At 35.2% G+C, this 14,999-nt stretch overlaps 1 protein-coding gene across 3 annotated transcripts in view; it reads right to left on the bottom strand.

Moving 5' to 3' along the window:
* The window catches only part of LAMA2 (laminin subunit alpha 2), a 631,365-nt gene extending 617,263 nt beyond the window's left edge, over positions 1-14,102 (bottom strand). For 2 of the 3 annotated variants that reach the window (XM_055391626.2, XM_055391631.2), the window contains exon 1: positions 13,738-14,001. In XM_055391626.2, the coding sequence (XP_055247601.1) occupies positions 13,738-13,849 (112 nt within the window). In that variant the 5' untranslated portion in view covers positions 13,850-14,001. Of the gene's footprint in view, positions 1-13,737 lie in introns of all 3 variants that reach the window. The other variant, XM_055391635.2, reaches the window with a different exon arrangement.
* Positions 14,103-14,999: the final 897 nt, after the last annotated feature.

Genomic DNA, 14,999 nt, shown 5'->3' with positions numbered 1-14,999 from the left:
GTGAATGGGCCACAAAGTAGAACTACCTAGGTCCAAATCTTGGTCTCTACCAGTTAGTTCACTGGTTGTTTTACTTTTGGAAAGTTACTTAACATTTTGCATTTCAGTTTTCTCTTCTGTTAAATGAGATTAATAGCATCTACCTTTGATAAATTAAGGCATGAGACATGCTTACAGCAGTGCTGGCCCATAGTTAGGTATTCCATAGATGTTAACTAGTTTTATTTCACTATTTCTCACCAAGCAGATCTGAAAACTTAATACAGTCCTAAACCGTCAAAAAGGAAGGTCAGCAGATAAATTAATTTCCATTAAAGTGAATAATAACAGCACAGCAAACATTTTAGAAAAGAATAGCCTGTGAGGGCAATGTTTTATCCAAAGGAATAAATAAATAAAGATAAAATTTCAGATTCTGGGTGAATGATGTTTTCTAAAAAATGTTTCTAAAAAACATTTAGAATAATGTTTTCTCAGCATCACTCCAGTAGCACCACATCAGGAACTCTATGGAGAAAATCAGTCCCTAAAAGTTGAATGAAAAATATTTTATCAAAGCTTGAGAAAGAGAATAAAGAGAATTGAAAAGCTATTTTTGCAGAATTTTAAAACATACCATTATCTTCTACATATAAAGTGTATCTATAGCTATTTACAAAAGCAATAAAGATGGGACACATCAATTAACTCTTTCAGTGTTACTGGAATGTGTATGGCAGAAAAAAAAAAATGGAAGGAGGTTGAGGACATGTTATTCAGCAGGACCAGGACATGGATTCCAAAGTAATCTGTTCACTTTGTCTAACATTGAACACTTCCTAACAAAGAAATATATAAAAAGTCTGTTAAACATAAAATCTGACATATGCAAAGCAAGTCTAATTTTTAAAGATAAATTATACTAGATAAGGAGAGGACATATTGGGCTGGATACACATAAACCTCAAAAATTTAGTCATTTAAATAGTGATACTAAAAAGTTCTGCACAATTTGTCTACTTAATCTGGAAATATCTTACTACCACTCATGTTCAGACCCATCAGTGTTTGATAAGCAATATATCTATACATCTGAAATCAGAGCAGTATGAGGCCCTTGAAGAGTGAAAAATTTGGTCAAAGGATAGATCCTTGAGTCTCTGGACATCTCCCAACAAATAAGAAAAAGAAACCAGATCCATCATTTGACACACATACAATGGTATGAGATGGGCACAGGGAAAAGAATCACGTTTTACGTTCTCAACATTACAAAACCTTTTAAATGCTTTAGAAATCACAAAACTTCAAAGGCAAGAAATAAATGAAGGAAATTCCATATTTTGAGAAATACGATATCCAGTGCTTCCAACAGGAATTCTTTCTATGAAAAGTACAAAGGACCCCTCCTGACGTGAGTTCAGGAGCTCAGCAAGGAATAAAAATCTCTTCTGCTAATATTCAGAATTACAGATATTAGTATGTTTCCTTTGTACTAAACCTTGCTCATGAGTTCACGGAGTCTCGCTCTGTTGCCCAAGCTGGAGTGCAGTGGCGCGATCTCGGCTCACTGCAAGCTCCTCCTCCCGGATTTACGCCATTCTCCTGCCTCAGCCTCTAGAGTACCTGTCACTACAAGCGCCCGCCACCACGCCCGGCTAATTTTTGCTTTTTTTTTTTTTTTTTTTTTTTAGTAGAGACAGGGTTTCACCGTGTTAGCCAGGATGGTGTCGATCTCCTGACCTCGTGATCCACCCGCCCCGGCCTCCCAAAGTGCTGGGATTACAGGCGTGAGCCACCGCGCCCCGCCATGAGTTCACTTTTTAAGTCCATTAGGAATAACATCATATGTCCAACTGTGGGTAAGTACACTATCTCTACTCCAGTTTGGGCAAGTGAAAGGAAAGAAAGAAGGGCAGATGATGGCAGAGATTTTGATTTCTATATGTATGTCTGGCTGGTTTTAACCCTTCCTGCTTTTTCCACAGAAGAAGCTTTTCTGGATTTCTTCCCCCTTAAAAAGAAATGGTATCACTCTCCTAGACTAGACCTGAGGTAAAAACTGAAGTGGTTTTGGCTTTTTCTGATTGCAAAATTTACCTTCATATGGCTATGGATTTTGTAGAATTGGTGAAGAGGCAGGCAGTGAGGAACTTAACTGTAGTCCAACCCTGTAGAGCTCAAAGAAAGATCTGTGAATCCCTGGGAGTCCACAAGACATAATCCGTAGGTACACAAGTTCAAAAATCCTTTTAGTAACAAGATTTAATTATTATCTGCCTTTTCATTGTGTTGACATATGCACTGATGGTGCAAAAGCAATAGTGGTGGGAAACACTGATGGTACATTAGCACAAATCAAGGCAGGGGTACTAAACCATGCTAGTGGTCAGTTTAGTTTTCACCACCACACACTCCCAGAAGAAAAAAAACAACTAGTTTCACAGATGAATGTACTTGATGAAGTAGTAACAATGATTAAATTTATTAAATCTTGGGTACATCTTTTTAACATCAACTGTATACTGAAGCATGATGGTTGATTTGAGGAAAAGCATTTGTACAGTTGTTTTCAGCTGCAAGCTAAACTAGCCACTTTTTTCATGGAATACCCTATGTACTACAAAAAGGATCTGACCGTGGTTTTTAAGACTCATTTGTTTGATAAACATTTTCTTAAGAATGAATAAAGTAACTATTTCAAGAAAAATAACAAAATTTGTCAATAACTACGGGAACTTACAAATGAAAATAAAAATTCTGAAAAATTTGTCTCTACCATTGTGAGATTAACAGCTTCTAATATTTAGGGACTTTTCTGGTGAGATCAATAGTGATAAAAATGTGATTAAAAATATTTTATAAGAAAATCTGTCAAGTTGTGGCTGATCTGCATAACTAGTAAATCAGTATCTTCCAAATGATCTACGAATGATGCTATAACATCACACATGGGTAAAATTCCTTCCAGGAGCAAGATAGATCCATAGATTTTAATATAAAAGAGTACAAAAATATCGTTGATGCAGTTTCAGATACCACACTGCAGCCAATCTTTTGAAAACTACCACTTACTGAGTTTTGGTATAGAATCAAAGAATATTTACAGCTATCTTAAAAGGCACTGACAGACTCCTCTTTTTTCCAACAGCTTATCTATGTTTGTTGTTATATATTTCTTAATATGCTTAAACCAAAATAATTTAAACTAAAATAACATGTAATAATTTGAACGCAGAGGCAGAAATGAGAATCCAGTTCTCTTCTATTAAGCCAGACATTGAAGAGTTTTATTTTGGATATAAAATTATTTTTCATAAAGTTATGTTCTTTTTGTCAACATGTAATTGTTTTATTACTGGTATTTTAAATTAATTAGTAAACATTTGTAAATTTCCCAATTTTAATTTTAATAAAATCAAATAGTAGATATACCATAAATCAAAGTTTCAATTATTTTTAAGAGGATAAAAAGGAATCTTGACATAGAATGTTTCAGAGCCCTTAGGCTATTTTTATGATAGTTTTATAATTTCACTGAATACTTACTCTTTGCTACTTGTTTGTAGGAAACTGATGTACATTTTCAGATACCATATTTTCTTCTTATGCAGTAGTATGTATATGTTTACCAAACAAATAATTTGTGCCATGTTTGAAAGCTATGTGTCATGGGTCCTTGAAAACAGGAGAACTAAGTATATTAATACATAACATTATTAACAACATTATTAATACATATATGTATATTAATACATAACATTATTAATTAATAACAAATGGTTAGGAGCCACTGGGGGAAAAAAACCAAAGAAAGGGGGTGGAGCAAAACTTCATAACCAATGATGCCTAAGGCCAACTCTGTCATTTATTATAATAACAAATAGTATTAATAATGGTATTTGTATGGTCTGCCTTATTTAACCCTTATAACAACCCCATGAAATAGATTCGAACATTACATTGTCATTTTTTAGATGGAAAATTGAATTTCAGAATAGTTAAATGACTTATCCATGTTTAAGGTAATCTCTTTAGGAAGAGCTAGAGGGAAAATTTATATTTTGGAATTCCAATTACAAATCCAGTGACTTTTCTAATGTATCAGAATGAAAAAATGAATATTTGCACATTATGTGTTAGGCAAGATTGAAACTTTTTGATGGTAAACGGGCCTTTAAGAAGTGTTTTGTCTGAAATATTTTCAAAATCCAGCGTTCCCAAGTTTAGAAAAGCAGTTTTCTCTAGAGATTTGTTAGAGTACTGTATGATTTTCTGAAGTAGGTTTTTTGGTTTTGTTTTTTGGTGGTTTTTTTGTTTAATAGTAGATTTAATACAAAATAGACACACTAAAAATTTAATACACAAGTAGACACACTAAGAATCCTCCCTATCCAGAGTTGTATTAAATAATGTATCCAAGAATTTTTTTTACTATAGCAATTAGGGAGAGTCCAAATAAAGACAATCTATATTGAGAGATTTTCTGCAATCCAATTAGACTTTCCACTGAAGGCCATGCTGAAATTAACTTACATTGTGTGTCAAACACGCCAAATTGTCATCTCTACCCAAGTAGATGTCAATGAAAACATATACTTCATAGACTAAGAACAATAACTAACCTTTATGAAGTGCTTAGTATATGCCATATATTTATCTAAACATATTATATGTATTAAAGAAGTTTTTAAAAAATAGTTTATCAACAAAATAAATACATATTCAACAATGAGATTCCTAGAAAAAACGTTTATTGTACCACATTTGAAGTATGAATAACTACAAATTATTGCAAAAATTTCCATCATGTTGCCTGTTTTAAATCACTTCTCACACAGAGCTACTAACATAACTGTTAGCTAATTATAGGAACTTGTGTTTCTTCTTATCTCTGTTACTGACTTGCTGTGTAACCTCGACAGAATTATTCAATCTCTTGGCAATGAGATAAATAGTTTGCCATCTACAGTCTCTTAGGGTCTACTCAAAGAAATTTTTAGAATATTTTGCTGTTCTTAAGCAAAAAGGATATGCTATATGCAAAGCAAATCTTTTTTTTTAGTTTTATGCTCATAAAATAAAGAAGAAAAGAGCTAGTATGTACTGATTAGCTGGCAAGTATTATCACATTTATTATCTAACCTAAACCTATCTTACGAATAGAAAATTTAACTCCGTTGACTCAGGCTTTTGATCTTAGTAAAGTGGTGACTTGGCTATGAATCCGAGTCTAGCTTTCTCCCAAGTCCATACGTTTTCTACGATTCAGTTACCTCCAAAGCAGAGTACTGTATGTGGAAACTAAAGGTATAAAGAGGTACGTATTGATAAGAGTTTTTATTGTAGGCTAAGCTATAAAGTTGAGAATAAAGAAATACTGCAGCACAAATTCTAATTAGAACAGAATTCAAATACTTGTGTGTTCAAGTATATAAGCAAATTCCTTCCTTCACAAGCAGTCTCAACTGAATTTGGTATACCACATGATGTTGGAGAAGAGTGTTTCTTTCAGCCAGAGAATGTCATGTTAGGTTGTTAGGTTTAATTCATTTTTTGAGGCATTTTGAAAATGAACATTTATTGAGGCCTTACTAGATGTTTCATGTTTTATATTCAGTGTTTTACATATGCACCACGACAAACCAATGAGACGAGGTAGCTCACTGAAATGACAATTGCACTGCTTCATATTCTCTTTCAAACTTTCAGCCTCATCCAATAATTGAAAATTGCACAGAAGGCAATAAGCCAGGAAATTGTGTCAACTATAATATGTAGGCATTTGAAAAAATATATTTGATGCAGCAAACTCTACTAACTCTATTTCTTCTATAGAATAGGACCTTCTAAGTGACAAGCAACTCGAAAGGGATTATACCTTGGAATTTTAACAGTATAGCTACTGGATGGAATATTATAATTGTCTCATTTATAATTTATTCTTTGGTCCATAATCATTTGTCAAGGCAACTAGAGTTTTCTAGAAATTCAATTTTTAGATTTTCTTATTCAAAGATTTTGATAAACAAAATCTAATACCTTAAGACAACAAAAATCAAACAGAAAACATACTAAATATACAAATTAGGTCCTGTGAGTGCTAGGCTGTAAATGGTACATGTGCACTGGTGCTGCAATTACATACATACACAAATACACCCTCTCAAAATCTGGGAGATTGGAAAACTTACTTTTGTCTTAACTGAGTTCAACTTCAAATGAAAGTTTTTAAATGTTTTTATGAAGATGTCAAGGTTTTTCATCTTTTCAGAAGGAATTTTGAGATTAATCTTGCTCTGATTCTTAGGTATATCTGTTTGGTTCTTGTTCTTTTCATTCACTGACATTTACACATTGACTATTCTTAAAGACTTCATTATACAGTATAATAAATACCATTGTGTTTCTAGCTTGCTGAAGTAACTTCTGTAAAGTTACTTCAGAAAAGCCAATAAAGAATCAATTAATATTTTCTTATAGCCTAGTGTCCAGTAATCAAAGTTCTAAGAATGTAAACACTAAAATTTGATGAATGCATTTGAATTAATGCATAGTTTTAAGTAATACATGTGTGTATATGTCTACATAGTAATAAGCAGCGTGTGTGTGTGTGTGTGTGTGTGTGTATTTAAATGAAAAAGACCCTTCAAGACTACACATTTTATTTTTTGTTCTTCCATAATACCAAATGAATCTCTGGATATGATAGACTAACATAACTTAGAAATGGATTTTTTTTCCTCAGGGTATTTTATGAAAGATAAATATATAAAAGTCCAAAAGAGGTGATAGTTAGGATCTACAAAGTCAAGAGCAGGACCGTAATTTAATTTCTAACTCTAAAATAAGCATTGGAATTTTTGTTTGTCCTTGACAAGTTGCTGGGCATATTTTCCTTCTACAAACTGAGGATAATTATATTAATCTACTAAACAGCTCTGCTATGTAAGTAAACGTGTTAATGCTCACAATGCACTACATATTATTATACCAATCTAAACCATCTGGCACTCAAGACGCAGCTAAATGAAGAGCCATGGGGAGGTACACAGTTCGGGGGTCAGTTGAGTGGACTACACATACAGAGACATACTTAACATTGCACAAGGTACATTTCCTAAGTGCCAGGCACTAAATAGCTCCTGAGGTTTTCATCATCAGGAATTTGCATAGATTAACTTGTTGTTTGAACTAGATTAGGCATGTCACAGAGGCCGATATTATGAATAATAACACATTAATAGGCAATCCTCAATGATCTTTTGCAAATGTCACGTGTCCAAATAAAATCCAAATAGCATAAAGTTCCCATATTAAGATCCACACTCAAGATTACTTAGGAGAAAAACATTTTTAAACCCATATTATACATCTTTGACAAGCAAATGTCTTTAGCTTTAACTCACCCTGAAAATATGTCTCAAACTATCTTTAGATAGCAATTACCTGTGGCTTTTAATAAGGAAGATTTAAGTAAAGTTTTGCCTTACTATCTTCCTAAATGTTATATTTGTTATAATTATCTATTTTAATTACCTTATTTTATTCACAGGAAGAATACTAAGGGAAAAGGAAAACAAAGAAAGGGAGGAAGGAAGAAAGGAAGGGAGAAAGAGAAGAGAGAGAGAGAGAAGGAAAAGCTATCCAATTTTTTTACCTTTTTTGTTCTAAATGACAGAATTAAATTAGGCCAAAATTGCATTACTATAGTCCAAAACATTATTGTTAAAGCTTACAAGTGATTCTTAAAATAGTAACAAAAATGGAAACAGAACATATAATAAGTTTCTGAATGTAAAACAGGTAGCATTTCAAATTTCATATCATAAAAGAAATCATCAGATCAATACATCACTATGTCATTTTCAACAATTGTGTCTAAACTTTAGCGTTTGAGATTGAAATAGATAATAAAAAAGGGAACTCCAAAGTACCTATATGTCCATGTGGGATTGTGAATAATTCAGTTTTGTTTTAAAGTGCATACTATTTAAAATTACCCTTAAAAATCTGTCATATTTCTAACTACACTGGAGCAAAATTTTTAAAAGCTGCGGAAGTTCCCTGCACACAAATTGTTTCTGAGGTACTGATATATTTTGAATAATGGAATAGCACTGAGTTGCCAAAGGGAAGAAAAGAAGTGTTACAAAGACACATCTGAGCTTCACCATGATAAGATGGTTGAAGTGGAATGCTCTTGAATGTAGAATCACTTAAATGTGTTCTATCAATGGAGTGTTTGGGACAAGAGATAAATCTAAAATAATTCTATGCTTGGACTGTTGGTCTAGTCCCATGGATTAGTGCGTATTTGAGACAAAAAAAACTGTGATTTTATTCATTTATTTAACTCTGTTAAAACTCACCGATGCCTCCTCATCTCACTCAGACAAAAAGGCAAAATCTTTACAATTAAGGTCAACAATGCTATGTATTCCAGTTTCCCATTTCTCCTCTGAGTCTGCTCACCATGCTCCAAGCTTAGATCCTCACAGGCCTGCTCCCTATACAGAGAGTACTCTTCCCCCTGATAACTGCACGAATCACTCCCACGTCACCTTCAGGTGTTTGCCAAAGTGAGATCCTCTCAAACAGGTCAACCTTTACCAACCTTCACCAACAAAATAGCCATCAACCTCCCTCCACTCCTAGAACTCCTGACTGTCCTTACCCCGTTGTATTTGTTTGTCCAGGGCATTTTTCATCAACTACATTTTATACAGTATAGGTGTTCTTATGTTGCTTCATCATATATTCATCATAGTCCTGTCTGCTCATCTCCATCCCAACTAAATATTAGTTCCACAAGAGCAGTAATTTTTTTATCTTCTTTACTCACTGTAAACATTCATTCATTTGCCACATTCCAATGCATATAGGCCCAACCCCACCAATTTCCTTCACAACTTCTGACCTCTAAATTCAGTCTTACCAATGGAGAAAGCCTAGAATTAGTTTTATTTCTATCTGCTTGGTATATACTAAGCCTGGAAAATCTACTTTTATCTTTCTCTAAACTCTGTCTTGTTTTCTCATTTACTGAAACTGAGCTTCTGCCTAAATTCCTGTTTAGCTATCGAGGTTCAAGTTGCAACTGTAAACAAATCCTAAACCCGAATCTTCTAGATTAGAAGTTAAACCACTTGTGCAACCATTTACAATAATTATTTACAATAATTTCTTCCTGATCTTTTTCACATGGTTTCTAGATGCTAAATAAGGCCCTGCTGCAAACTGGATAGATGATAAGTTGCAATTCTTTTTAAATTTTTGTTTTGTTTTGTTTTGTTTTGTTTGAGATAGAGTCTCCCTCTGTTGCCCAGGCTGGAGTGCAAGGACACGATCTCGGCTCACTGCAACCTCTGCCTCCAGGGTTCAAGTGATTCTCCTGCCTCAGCCTCCTGAGTAGCTGGGATTACAGGCACATGCCACCACGCCTGGCTAATTTTTGTATTTTTAGTAGAGACACGGTTTCCGTTATGTTGGTCAGGCTGGTCTTGAACTCCTGACCTAAGGTGATCCACCCACCTAGGCCTCCCAAAGTGCTGCGATTACAGGAGTGAGCCACCTTGCCCAGCCCCCAGCATCCCTTGATATAGATTCAGTTCATTAGTTTGCATGAAATCCTAGGGTAGAAAAATCTTAAGAGAGACCAGAAATCTGTACACATTGATATGTGAAATATAACATAATATAAAATTTATATAAATTTTATTAATTCTATCACATCTATAATATTCAGTGTTGAATATGTTCATATAAATATTTTGAATATGTTGAAATGCCATGCATTTTATCTGTTATGAATTATTTTTACTAAATGATTAGGTCAGTATATGGCAAACAAGCCAAAAAGTTACATATGCAGCAAAGAAAAATATTTAAAAAAATTAATTCCAGGTTTATGGCCACTATGAATCCCCTGAAAATTTCTCAGGTAATTTATAAAGTATTCTTGCATGTTATAACACGAGATGTTTTAGAACTGTGCAATTGACGATGATGTGGAAAATCCATGCTAAATATCTAAGTATTCTTGCCAAAAATGTGTGAGGATTGTCTCAAACATGTTTTTATTTTAAATCCCAGAAAGGATTTAAAAACACATTTTTATATATTTAACATTTTCTTGACATTTTAAGAATTCAGAAATTTAAATACAAGTATGCACTCTAAAAGCAATAGACTATAATATTAGAATCTTAGAACTGACAAATGGCTAGACAGTTGATAAGTCTTAACTTCCTCTCAGTAGAGGCATTCCCTCACAAAGCATCCCTCACTAACTGTACATCTGATCACTGCATGGTCATTTCCAGAAGCAAGTTGCTCAAACACAATTCAGCTATTTCTGAACAACTCAAAATGGCATGGGGAGGAAGTGAGGAGAGGAGCTATTTTCTCCATATTATAAAATTCAAACCTGGTTGTTTGTCATGTTCTTCTATGGATCCACCTTCAGCCTTTAGAATAGTCCCTCTTTAACATAATGACTCTTCTGAAAATTTGAGGACATTCCTTATGATTGCCTTCCCTAAATCTTTCCTTGTTCAGATGGAAAGATTTTACTTGGGACATTCCTCTTCTGAAAATCTTCTCAGACTCTTAACCATTCTGCTCTCCCTTCTCTGCATCTACACCCATTTGTCAATGAAATACCCAAATGTGTGTTAAGCAACAGACCTATGTGCTTCTGTGAGTTTTGGGTAAAAGTGAGCCAACCTTTTTTGTCACCATATTACACTATATGTTCATATCGAACTTGCTGCAATTCAGAGTGGCCTTTCTCTTCCTGTCTTCATATTCATTCCTAAACATATAAACAATGTAACTAATTTCCAGAAGAGCACAAATGGGCTTTTTTTTTAACATGTGGATATGAATAATAAAAGCAACTTCATGTAGGTGCCATTCATGGTCAAGGCTATAGAGACCTTTAAAATTTCTGAACTTGTTAGTAACCAGCTTAGCCACCTCTATCAATTTTGGACCACATGCAGTTCTGATAAGCTTGGATTTTACATTTTCCATCAAGCCATTACCAAGATAGTTGAGTATAAGAAAACCTCTGTTGCACTGCTAGAGACTTCTTTCCGGATTGACCTTAATCCACTATGCAATATTCTTTGTGAACTATTTTTCAATCAGTTGCAATTTACCTACCATTATGCTTCAGTTTCCACATATTATTCACAAGAATATCAGAAAACATTTTAGACACTGCCTTGCTGAAATGCAGAATCATTTTGATTACATCATTCTATTTCGTCAATTTTAAATACAGCTAAAGAATTTCCTTGGAATATCATTCTTGCTGAATCAATGCTATTCATACTACAATCGAGTATGCTATAGAAACCACATAAGATTTCAAAGAAAAAGTAAAAAACAAAAAGTCTGGTTATGTTTCTAACTCAACTGCAACATCTAAAAGTGGTTGATTCATGTCAAAAATTCTTAATAAATTGGCATCGAATTATAAGGGGAAATAGAACTTCTACACAATTAGTGCTTGCCTAGAAAGGTCAGTGCTAGTATAATCGAAAACAGAAAAGTTGATCATAGCCAGGAAAACCCTTCTCCAGTCAAACTCATATCCCGTGATTTTCACAGAGGGCTTGCTTCAATGGAACAACACTGAAAAGAAAACATGGCCTAAAAAATTAATGGAAAGAAACCTTGGAACCATAAAAAAGGGAATTCAGCACAAACAATACCGGAAGTGTTTTAGTTGTTGAAAATGAAGTTATTCTTATGTAAACTTAAATTACAACTACTGGAAGCCTAAGTTCTAAATTTGTCCTTTGAGAATAATAATATCTGAAGGCGAATAAAGATCATGTACATAAGGCATTTTTAAATCATAAATCACTATCCAATTTTAAAGTTTCATGAATTTTACATACTTTCAACATTAACAGGTTTAAGTCATTTATCATTGAGCCAACCTCCAGATATATTGTAAATGGTCTATGACAAAGACAATAATATATACTAGAATGCAGATTATAGCAGCCTATAGTACATTGTATGTTGTAGCTATTTTGAATAAAATTCCTTATTGTATGTAGTATTTAAGTGGTATCTTGACAGAATGGTAGTATAAACCCTTCCTCCTGAATTCACTTCATCTTGCGCCTGGGTCATAGAAATCACAGTTAATATTACCTTATTTGAAAAGAGAGTAAATAAGAAGGGAGAGGAAAAAAGAGAAATCCTGTGTGTGTTCAGGATAATTCTTAGCAACGATTTGCTTGATCCTTACTCTGCATGCTTTGAGTTTCTGCCCCATTCCAAGTGGACATAAGGATTGGTGCCCCTGGCCCCTCATTTCTCCCAGCTGCCTAACATTATTAAAGTATTATGTCTTGTTTAAACACATCTTGTAATTGAGCAAAGTTTAATAGTTAAAAGTAGAATTTTTAAAAATAAGTGGCCAGAGATACTCTTAAAATTACTCTCGTAAATTATATTAATTAAGTCATATTGGCCCCATTTTACCTCTCAGAGAAGCAAAAGCAAAAATAGAAGGAAAAAAGTTATATAGTGAATGCAAGGTCATTTTTATTCCAAGAATTTTAATCAGGGAGTTATTATTATAGAAAGAGCTTGGGATATCTCTTTACTCCTTAAAAAATAGTACTGCTAAAAATGCTAGATTATAAGAACAAATATCAGAACTATTGACTTGGCTAGAAGTTAACTGGAAGAAGGATAAGTATACTTCAAAACTTAAGCAGATTCAGCCTCATTAAAACTTTTAAAAGCTTCTAACCTACAGATTTTGTACTCTTAGGTTAAACATTTTGATATTTAAAACCGAACAATAAATATTTCTTTTTTTTTTTACTTTGATACAGGTTTTCCAACTTAAAGAATTGTTTGCTGAAATAATGTGTTACAAAGTATGTCTTACAATGCTGCACGTGTGCTTCCTGTAAAATTCATGATAATAAAATAACTCTTCAAAGACTCCCCAAAGTTTCAGAAATGAGAGAGATATATACATAAACACTAAGAGGCTCTGAGGAGAATAAGTTATTTAAGTTACACTAAATACAGCCATCTTCCAAAGTCCTCCAAAGTGTATATCTAGTCACTGTGGCCTTAAAGTACACATGACATAAAAGTCTCCTCTGTATTTAAGCAAAAGGAAAATTTCACGATTTCACTACAATAAAATAGGATATGAAGATAAGATGTGGGTTTGAAAAAGGTGAGGCTGGAGGCGCCATTGCCATGAAAGAAAAAAAACCACGTAACTTCTTTAGAAATCCTGTTTTAAAAGTTGAAAACAAAGTTCTGTAAAACTTTATATATATAATTTTTTTTGATGCATCAGCTACCCTCCATAAAGTCCCAGAATGAACCACACAGCTTGGGAAACCTTTCTCTGCAGGATGGGCTCTGATTTGAAGAAATTCTTTTTTTTCCAATTGGAAAAAGTTTTCCTCTTGGAAAGATTTCAGAAATCAATTTACAGGATGTATCGTGATAGCAAGACCTCTTCGAAACGAATGAACAATGAAAAGCACTCCCCGTTCCTTTTGCAGGGCTTAGGTAATTCCCCCTACACTACGCTCTCATGGCATTGAACTTGAACTTGCTTCAAGTTCCTCTTGCCCCAAAGCGCACTCTCTGAAAGGCGAAGCGAGACGGCAGTCCCCAGACAACAACTCTCGGAAGAGTGGAAGAAGTGAGGAGTCTCGGTCCCTGCAAAGGATGCAACCCAAGCCCATGCCTCGACTGTACCTCTTTGCTGATGTGCCTGTGACTGCCGCTGCTGCGGCGGCCGCTGCGCCTGTACGCCCCCGAGGCCTCCGGAGAGCAGCAGAAGGAGGAGGACCCCGGCGGCTCCCGGCATCGTAGTGGCCCCGACCGGATCCACTTCTCAGGAGCCAGAGGAGTCGCTGCCGCCCTGTCCCCTGGCCTTGGCTTGTGAGCTGAGCGAGCAGCAGCTGCTGGGGAAGAGGAGGAGACAGCCCCCTCTGGCTTTGGCCGGGCCGCCGCCTGAGGGTGGGGGAGAAAGAGGACACTCCTCCACTCTCGCCTTCCATGGGCACGCGGCCCCAGGACGGCCCTCTATTAAAGGATCCTCCTTTTCTAGAGCGCTCCTTCCCTCTGAGACCGGATCATTCCTAGCTTGACCTGGTATCTGAACTTCTTTTAAATTAAAGAAAGTAATTGACATGAAAGCACTTTGAAATCTGTAAAATCCCTACACATGGAAAACATTATTTCTGGGAAATGCAAACAGCTAGGAACTTTTACCTCTTGAGAAAGGCCTGGCAAAACTGTGTGCAGCCACTGTGTACCTAGAAGATCCAAGACGTCCCCAAGGCCAGAGTGTCTGAGAAGTTACTAGCCGAGGGAAGATGCCCTCTGGGGACACTGCAGGCTGGGGAACTTACTGCTAGGTAGGCTGCTGGGAGGTCAGTAAAGGAAGTGCAAAATAAAACAGCCCCCCTGGCGTCCCTGAAATGTTCCTGACCAAACCAATGGTTAGAATGAAGGCTTTCAGTTCAGTTAGGAGACATTTACTTAAAGGTAATAAAGGCCTTTGCAATAGTTTCCTTCCAGACTCACAGTTTCATCTCTTCCAGTCCTGGTTTCTCCTCTTTCTCCTCTTTAACTCAACAGAACTACTGCCATTCCTAGTTTTTGCTGTTTTTTCATTTGTTTTTTATGGCCCAGGTCAGTGGTTCTCATAAGGTTTAAAACAACTCCATAATGGATTTTGTGAGTCGCAGGATGTCTTTTGGTTTACTCCGGGAATGGTGGGTACTGCAGGCATTAGTGTACTGTGGGGTCAGGGTGTGAGCTGTCGCTCAGTGGTCGGGACAGTCCTACAACATATTTTGTCCTTAGACTTCTGAATGGGCCACTGGTCATTTATGTAGTGAGTAAACAAACAAACAAAACAACAAAACCTTGCCTTATATTTGAAACCTAATTTAAGTTTGTTTCCACATCCAATTTTTGTGTGTGTTTTTTGTTTGTTTGTTTGTTTCCAG

This window comes from Gorilla gorilla, chromosome 5, assembly GCF_029281585.2.
Source record: "Gorilla gorilla gorilla isolate KB3781 chromosome 5, NHGRI_mGorGor1-v2.1_pri, whole genome shotgun sequence".
Classification (NCBI taxonomy): Eukaryota; Metazoa; Chordata; class Mammalia; order Primates; family Hominidae; genus Gorilla; species Gorilla gorilla.
This window is presented reverse-complemented; position numbering and strand designations above follow the sequence as displayed.